General features: G+C 41.8%; 1 protein-coding gene across 2 annotated transcripts in view; it reads left to right on the forward strand.

Moving 5' to 3' along the window:
- Positions 1-5: 5 nt before the first annotated feature.
- PCMT1 (protein-L-isoaspartate (D-aspartate) O-methyltransferase) overlaps positions 6-9,420 on the forward strand; it is a 45,385-nt gene continuing 35,970 nt past the window's right edge. Inside the window, exon 1 of one of the 2 annotated variants that reach the window (XM_029943921.1) lies at positions 6-298. In XM_029943921.1, the coding sequence (XP_029799781.1) occupies positions 70-298 (229 nt within the window). In that variant the 5' untranslated portion in view covers positions 6-69. The remainder of the gene's footprint in view (positions 299-9,420) is intronic. The other variant, XM_029943922.1, reaches the window with a different exon arrangement.

The raw sequence follows: 9,420 nt of genomic DNA on the forward strand, positions 1-9,420 counted from the left end.
TAGCCTCCGGCCCCGCCCCGCCGCACCCCAGGCCGCGCGGCGTCACTGAGCGCATGCGTGCCGCGGGGGATGCCGGGAGCGCGCAGTGGCGGCACCGGCGGCGACAGCAGTCAGAGCGGAGGCTACAGCGGGGACGCGAGCGGGGCGGTGACCGTGTGGGAGGTGGTCTCACTCTTGGGGAAGCTGCTGGGCACCGTCGCCGTGCTGAAGGTGGTTCTGTACCTGCTCCGGGTGTGCTTTGCGATGGCCTGGAAATCCGGCGGCGCCAGCCACTCGGAGCTAATCCACAATCTCCGCAGTAAGTGCCACCCCCGCCCGATGTGGGGCAACTGGGCCAGGCTAGGCCTGGACTGGGTCCCCCTGGGCTGTCCGGAACGCTCTGTCTACCCCGCCCGATCTCCAGCCGCGTGCCGGGCCGGAGAGTTCGGCGCAGGGTTGCACCAGCAGTCTCCAGCGCCTCGCGCTTGCGATCGCCTCCCTCAGGACCTGTCACTCATCGGCGACGTGGACGCGAAGGGAAAATAAAGAGCTCCGGGTCGCTCTTGGTGGGGCAGGAGCAGGCGTCTCCCCGCGGGGCCTGACGGAGAGGTCGCGGCACAGGTGGTGGGGCTGTCACTCGTGTCAGGCGCCTGCTCGTCCAGGTCTGGCGGGCGAGGGGCGTGCCCTTGGGGTGGGGAGGTGTTGGCGGCGCCTAGAGGCCCGGCTGGCGCTGAGGGGAACCCACCCTCGACCCCCGCGTCTTCTCGCCTTCCTCCTCCTCAATAGTCGACCTCGCAGCGAGCCTTCTCTCCTCTACTGACTCCCCCGCCCTCCGTTTTTTCCTCTGGAGGGTGATGCCACCCTCTGATAGAGGCGAGGGGAGGGAGGGAAAGAGGAGAGTATTGTCATTGCGGATGCTGGGAGAAATTTCTGGGGCGGCTGTCCAGTGGATATCTTCGTGGGGAGGGGGCGGAGGAAGAAATGATCAGAGGATGCAGTTCCTAACAGACTTGTATCAGGAGCTATTAGAGGTGCTGGTCCAGGAAAGGACTGTGTGTGTGGAGTGTTCTGACTTTGTTCTTTAAGGCTGCTAAGGCTTTCTAAAAGCTTTGTGTGGAATATTTTTTTATATCATTCTCTTCAGTTACTGTGTTCCTTCTCTTATGATAATTTTAGGGTGGGATGAGTGCTGTGTCACTTTCTTTTTTTAAATCGAAATATAGTGTCGCTGTCTGGTTGGAAGACCAGAAGGACCGCTGTCCATAATGCTTTGATCAGAATTTGTAGCACCCTGTTTGCCACCAACTTTGCAAATAATCGTATCCTGCCACGTTTTATTTTTGTCATATGTTATTTAGCTTTTCTTGTGTTTATCATGTTTCCTAATTCGATTTGTAACTTCCTTGAGAGCTGGGACTTTCTTTTTAATATCTTCCGAATTCTTTCAAGTTAATACCCCTTCCCTTATATATATAAATGCAATTAAATCTACAGTATATACATGGATTTGTGCTTGGAATATCAGACTGAGTGAGAAAAATATTTTTGACTGGCACATGGTTAGTACTTACAATTAGTCATTTGACTTTTTTTAAAACAGTATTTTAAGATTTTGAAATTATATCCTTTATATTTAGTAATGAAGATTGTTTAGATTTCAAAATTCTGTCAAGTATTGCCAGCATTCACTTTGTGGAAGGATATTTGATTGAAGTGGACATTTATATGCTGAGGCAGTATTTTGAAGTGTGATTTATTTCCTGGGGATTACACATAAGCTCAATATGTTGTAAGTATTTTATTTTTTTTAATGTCTTTTATTTACTTTTGAGAGAGAGAGACAGAATGTGAGAAAGGGAGGGTCAGAGAGAGAGGGAGACACCAAATCCAAAGCAGGCTCCAGGCTCTGAGCTGTCAGCACAGAGCCTGACGTGGGGCTGGAGCCCATGAAGTGTGAGATCATGACCTAAGCTAAAGTCGGCTAAGAAGCTGACTGAGCCACCCAGGTGCCCCTGTTGTAAATATTTTAATAAAATTTCTTAAAATGGTCTAGTGCATGCTGTTGCAGCATACACACCCAAAACAGTCTATGCATGAATTAATGATTAGGTAAGTTTCCATTGGTAGGTTATCACAATAGACACTTGGCAGTGACAGAAATTGGTAATCAGACTCTTAAAGTCTCTCCTTTGGGGCCAGATTTGTGGTAAGTCAAACCTAGCTCTTTCCCCAGGGGTTTTATAATCATTTTATTGTATTCTCTTATTCCTAGCTGAAATTTCTAAGGATATTTTTCTATCAGAAAATTTAATAATAAGTATTTAAGGAACACCTGGATGGCCCAGTTGGTTAAGTGCTGGACTCTTGGTTTTCTCCCAGGTCATCATTTCACAGTTCATGGGATTGAGCCCTGCATCAGGCTCTGTGAGGAAAGCGCAGTGCCTCCTAGAGATTCTCTCTCCCTCTCTCTCTGCCCTAACCTGATTGGTGCAGATTTGTGCATGCGCATTCTCGCTCTCACTCGCTCTCTCTCTCTCTCAAAAACAAATAAACATTTAAAAAACATTTAACATCACAGATGTTGATATTGCAGGTATTTAGTCTTATAATGTATCTAGAATTCATAAGAGGAAATTCATAAGAGGAAATTCAAGTACTCAAATTGTCTATCCTCATGTAACATTTTGCAATGTTAGTTTCAACTTCTTGCAGAATTGTAGCTAGTAGATTTCGTTTTTATTTAAATGTTCATTTATTTAAATTGAATGATGGAATTCAAGACAGACATGGGGCTTGCTGCTCTCAGTGCAGAGCCTGCTTTCGATCTTCTGGCTTTCTTTCTGTCCCTCCCCCACTTGTGTCTCTCTCTCAAAAATATATAAAACATTTAAAAAGTTTTAAATTATTAAAGATTATTAAAAATACTTAGTTTTCCTTTTATAAGCTGTCGTAATAGAACTATGATTGTGTATGATTTCATAGTTGATATATCATTTACAGAATATTGTAGAATGTAATGGTATATTTTGTAATATTTCATAGCTTACATTATGATGACAACCACTATTTTAAAAAAAATTTTTGTTTTAGGGACACCTAGGTAGCTCAGTTGGTTAAGCATCCTACTCTTGATTTTGGCTCAGGTATTGATCTCACAGTTTGTGGGATTGAACCTAGTGTTGGGCTCTGTGCTGATGGTGAGGAGCCTGCTTGAGATTCTCTCTCTCTCTGTCTCTCTCTCTCTCTCTCTCTGTCTCTGTCTCTGTCTCTCCCTCTTCCCCTGCCCCCACTCATGCACGTGTTCTCTCTCAAAATAAGCATTAAAAAAATAAGATTTTATTTTATTAAAAAAATTTTTTTAACATTTATTTATTTTTGAGAGACAGAGAGACACAGTGTGAACAGGGGAGGGACAGAGAGAGGAGACACAGATCCGAAGCAGGCTCCAGGCTCTGAGCTGTCAGCACAGAGCCTGACGTGGGGCTTGAACCCATGAGCTGTGAGATCATGACCTGAGCCGAAGTCGGACACTCAACCAACTGAGCCACCCAGGCGCCCCAAGATTTTATTTTTAAGTAATCTCTTCACCCGACCTGTGGGGCTTTGGCCTCACAACCCCTGAGATCAAGAGTCACATGCTCCACCAATTGGTATTTTTAACAAGTTCCTACGTGATGCTGCTACTGGCCTGGGACCATACTTTAAGAACCACTGACACAGAGGGGCACCTGGGTGGCCCAGTCGGTTGAGTCTCTGCCTTTTGGCTCAGGTCCTGGTCTCTCATGATTCGTGAGTTTGAGCCCCACATCAGGCTTTGCACTGCTTCAGATTCTCTGTCTCCCTCTCTTTCTGTCCCTCCTCTGCTAGCTTGCACTCACTATCTTAAAATTAAATAAACATTAAGAAAACAAGAATCATTGACAGAAAACTGACAATTATGAGGTTAAATGCTGCCAATGTTTCAGCTGAATCAGTTTTACACTTTAGAATAAAGTTTTAGGAAAAAAGTCTATAGCAGTCTTGCCCAAAAGAGCTGTATGTAACGTCTGTGTCTGTGCTATTTCATGTGGTAGCCATCAGTCACGTGTGGCATTCAGCATTTGAAATGTGGTTGACACAGCTGAGGAACTGAATTTTTGTATTATTTAACTTAAATAGTCCACATATGGCTAGTGGCTGTTGTGTTAGACAGTGCAGGTTTATAGAAATAAAGAGTATAGCTATTTTATAATTATGGCCTGAAAATGTGCTCTTGAAACAAATTAACTTAAAGCAACTGCTTAATCCAAGAAATGTGACAATTTAAGTAATGTTTATATTAGAGTCATCATGGATTTCGTAAAATCAACTGAGGGATGTGGGTGTTAGGAGAGAGCCATGGAAGTTAACATTTGGTTACCTGTATCTTAGAGTTGTGTATAACATTTCAGTTCATCAAATGTGAGGAGTCCAGGGAACTTTAAGAAATAGTGTCAAAACTGGGTCTCCTGGGTGGCTCAGTCCGTTGAGCATCCAAGTCTTGATTTTGGCTCAGGTCATGATCTCACAGTTTGTGAGATTGAACCCTACATTGGTCTCTGTGCTGAGAGCGCAGGCTGCTTGGGGTCCTCTCCCCCTCTCCCCCTGCTCCGCACCGTCTCTCTCAATGCTCTCAAAATAATCTTTAAGGAAAGAAAAAGAAATTGTGTCAAAACAGATAGCTTTATGTATCTATTAGGAGTAGATAGCAATTCAGGGAAAGATATGGGTCTTAAAAATTTTTTTAATGTTTATTTGTTTTTGAGAGAGAGAGAGAGAGAATGAGTGGAGAAAGAGGAGAGAAAGAAGCAAACAGAGTTTCCATGGCAGGCTCTGCACTGATAACAGTGAGCCTGATATGGGGCTTGAATTCACAAACCACAAGATCATAACCTAAGCTGAAGTCAAACACTCAACCAACTGAACCACCCAGGCACCCCAAGATGTTTTTTTCTTTATTAATTATCTGACAGAGTGCTACATTAATTTTAACTATACAGCATAGTAATTCGACAACTCTAGTGAGAAAGATGTATTAAGAACAAATTTTTTCTAAATTTTTTTAATGTTTTATTTATTTTTGAGAGAGAGAGACACAGTGTGAGCAGGGGAGGGTCAGAAAGAGTGGGAGACACAGAATCTGAAGCAGGCTTCAGGCTCTGAGCTAGCTGTCGGCACAGAGCCTGACGTGGGGCTCGAACCCACGAACCATGAGATCATGACCTGAGCCGAAGTCGGACGGATGCTTAACTGACTGAGCCACCCGGGCACCCCAAGAACAAATTTCTGTAATGTTCATTTATTTTTGCGGGAGAGACAGAGCACAAGCAGGGGAGGGACAAAGAGAGAAGGAGACAGAGAATCCAAAGCAGGCTTCAGGCTCTGAGCCACCAGCACAGAGCCTGGCGCAGGGCTTGAACCCATGAACCATGAAATCATGAACTGAGCCAAAGTTGGACACAACTGACTGAGCCACCCAGACTCCCTGAGAAAGATGTATTTTTAAATAATCTCTGATACTTAGATGATATGCTTTATCGTAACTTGCTATTGCATGAAATTCTTAATTATAGTGTGAATAAAACTAATCTCTTTCAGAGACACCTGGGTGGTTCAGTTGGTTGAGCATCTGACTCTTGATTTCAGCTCAGGTGATGATCCCAGGGACTTGGCATTCAGCCCAGTATCGGGCTCCATGCTGAACATGGGACTTGCTTAGGATTCTTCCCTCTCCCTCTCCCCTTCTTCCTCTCTTGCACTCTCTCTAAAAATAAAATTAAAATAAAAACAAAATAGAATAGAATAAAATATAAGATAAAACTAGTATCTTTCAGACTTTCTGTACCCAGAGTGTCTCAAGCTCTGATTATCTCATATCACGTCTAATATCTGGGTGACTCGGTTGGTTAAGTGTGGGACTTTGGCTTGGGTCATGATCGCACCCTTCGTAGTTCAAGCCCTGCATCGGGCCATTCTTCCCGGTGTGTTCAGTGCTTCAGATCAACACAGACTCTGTTCTTTTTCATTTCTGCCAGGATTGCTTCCATTCTTCTCTTCTCTCAGATCAAGAATCTTGGAGTAGTCATTGATTCTTTCAGACTGTTACCACATTAACTGAACAGTTCTTTCAGATGCCTTTCCTAGTCTGCTTCCACTGTATTTTCATTGGTACTTTCCCAGCCTAGGTCCTTAGTTCACGCTTGGAGTGATAGACCTCCAAGTGTCTGATAGGTTGTCACACTTTCACTTTTCCTTCCCTCAGTTCTGTACTACACATCATGCTGGTTTTCCTAGTATACTGATTTCTGTTAAGTTGCTTGCCTCCCCAGGCTCCTGTTGCTTGCTGTATTAAGGGTAAACACTTCTAGCTTAGCTTGAGGCCTCTTTAAGGCCTTATACAGCTATTCTCCTGCTCCAGCTCCCGTTCTGTTCTTCGGGCTGATCTCATTTTCCTCCTCATATACTGTGTACATCAGGGTAACCTGTTCAGCTGCTGTAACAACGACCAAATTAACAATGGCTTAACAAAATCAAAGTTTTTCTCTCCTGTAACAACTAAGCAATTCAGAGCTAATATAATGGTACCATAGTGTAGAGCACAAGGATCTTTCTTATGCTTCCTAAAGTCTTTTCCTCATCTGATAGGTTGAAGATAGTTTACCTCCATCATTTCCATATTCCAGCCAGTGGGGTGAAGATTGGGGAAAGAGAAAAACCCCTATTCCTTTTAAGGGTATGATCTGGAAGTTGCATACATAATTTCTGTGTATGTTCCATTGACAACGTAATTATAAGATTATAAGTAACTGTAGGGAAGCTAGGTGATACCTTCCATTAAAATTCTACTGCTGTGAAGGAGAAGGAGTCCTTACCACATCTTAGATCTTGCTAATTCGCGGGTATATTTGTATATGTATGTGTATTGTAGACATATGTTTATAACTATATACCATCTGTGATAACAAAGTTGGGAGAACTAAGATTAATATTTAGTCAAGTAATATATGTACATGGTTAAAAGAGAAAATCACACAGAAGGGCTTTTGTTGAAAAATAACAGGGGCGCCTAGGTGGCTGATGGTTAAGAGTCCAATTTCGGCTCAAGTCATAATCTCCTGGTTCGTGGGTTTGAGCCCCGCATCAGGTTCTGTGCTGACAGCTCAGAGCCTGGAGCTTGTTTCAGATTCTGTGTGTCTCTCTCTTTCTGTCCCTCCCCCACTCATGCTCTGTCTCTCTCTGTCTCAAAAATAAATAAACTATTTAAAAAAAAAAAAAAGAAAAATAACAGTTGCTTGGCTCTGTTCCTCTCCACCCCTAGACTCATTGCCTAGAGGTTTTTTGTTTTTTTTTGTTTTGTTTTGAATTTTGTTTTGTTTTGTTTGAGTAGGCTCTATGCACAGCGTAAAGCCCGTTACAGGACTTGAACTCATGACCCTGAGATCAAGCCCTGAGCTGAGATCAAGAGTGGGATACTTAACCTAGTGAGCCATGTAGGCAACCCAGGAACCACTTCTAACTGTATTTTTTTTTTTTGGTTCTTCTGGTAGTTGTCTTCATGTCTTTAAATCATGTGGTTAAACTGTCATTTCTTGTTTTATCAACTTTAGACATTATCTTTTGACCTCCTGCCGAGACGGATGGGGATTTCACCTACTCCTCCCCCATCATAATTTTTGCTTCCTTTTTTGTGGTTACCTTTGTAACTTTAAGTAATATACTTTAACCTCAATTTCTTGTTCAATAATTTATAAACTAACACTACCTCTGGTAATCCCTCTACTTTATAAGAAAGGATACTAGGGAGCTCTTCCTCTCATTTTACAACTTATTAGTGGGTCTTTTACATTGTCAAAGTTGATAATTTGCATTTTGTTCTGAGCAGTAAATATATTTTCTGTACTGTGTTGTTTTCTAAATGTTTTTAATGTTACTTATTTTTGAGAGAGAGAGAGTGAGTGGGGGAGAGGCAGAGAAAAGGGAGACAAGATACGAAACAGGCTCTCTGATGATAGCAGTGAGCCTCGATGTGGAACTTGAACTTACAAATTGTAAGATCATGACCTGAGCCAAAGTCAGACACTCAGCCAACTGAGCCACGCAAGTACCCCTATACTTTGTTGATTTTTAAGTGTTGAAAATCAATAGTCATCTGCTGTGAACTTATTCCCTGCTTTCTATTTCTAGTATCACAGATCCCTCCTACTAATATAGGGGAATAGTCAGGTATTTTTCCTAATTTTATATTATAACAATTCTTTCAAGTCCTGTCACATTTTAGTTTTCTTCATATCTTTTTTTTTTTTTTTCCTTTCCTGGAATTTATCTCCCTCTGTACCCTTCTCCACACCTGAAGTTAAGAAGAGAAACAGAGGGGCGCCTGGGTGGCTCAGTCAGTTAAGCATTTGACTCTTGATTATGGCTCAGGTCATGATCTCAACAGTTTGTGAGTTCAAGCCCCACATGGGCTCTCTGCTGACAGTGTGGGCCTGCTTGGGATTCTGTCTCCCTCTCTATTTGCAAGTAAATAAACATTAAAAAATAAGTTTTTAGGAAAAAGGAAAGAGAAACAGATACCTTCTTAACATGGCTCTAATCTAAGTTTTTTATTATTTGGTTTATGGCTTGGATTCTACTGCATTCTCCTTATTGAGCCTTACTGACTTCTTATTTGGATCAATTGCATATTTGAACCAACATTAGCCATTATTATAATTATTTAATTAAGGTCCTTGGTCCCTAGGGTGCAGGAAGATTGGGTATGGGTGGTTCTAGAACTGTTCACTATTTCAGAAAGCCTAATGGTAATTACACGTTTACTCATAATTAGCTATCCACGAAAAGTAAAACATTAAATTATTTTGCTGTTTGCTAAAAATAGTTCAGGGTGCTGGCAGTTATGTATGTCAGATTACCAAAAATGACAAAATGACTTAATAACTTAGTAAATGTCGCTTGGTTTAAGCATCTTTCAAAATATGGAATTTGGGTCAAAAATAAAAATATTATGGTGGAAATTTTGGAAACCACCCAATAATGGCATAATAAGGCTTTATTCTGAGACTTGATGTGTTCAACTTTTTAATAAATACTGACATGCTTTTAAAAACCACTTGGGGGGGTCACAACACAGCATTTTGTATACTGTTAAGTGAAACTGCAATACAATCTAAGTTTATTTGGGGAGTGTTTGCTATATAATTGGATTTAATGAAATGTTTAGAGGTGCAGTAGGCAGGACTTTGAGTAGATAATGAAAGGAAATGCAAAATGCTAATTGATTCATGATGTGGTTTCATCTTAGCTTGGGCAAACCATGCAGTATTTAATATATAGTAGCAGAATATTTACTATTGAAGCTTGAAAAGATGTGAGTTCTTTATGTGCAATCTTTCATTTATGCATGTGAGACGGTTTTCTTTTTTT

The sequence above is a fragment of the Suricata suricatta genome, chromosome 7, assembly GCF_006229205.1.
Source record: "Suricata suricatta isolate VVHF042 chromosome 7, meerkat_22Aug2017_6uvM2_HiC, whole genome shotgun sequence".
In the NCBI taxonomy this organism is placed as follows: Eukaryota; Metazoa; Chordata; class Mammalia; order Carnivora; family Herpestidae; genus Suricata; species Suricata suricatta.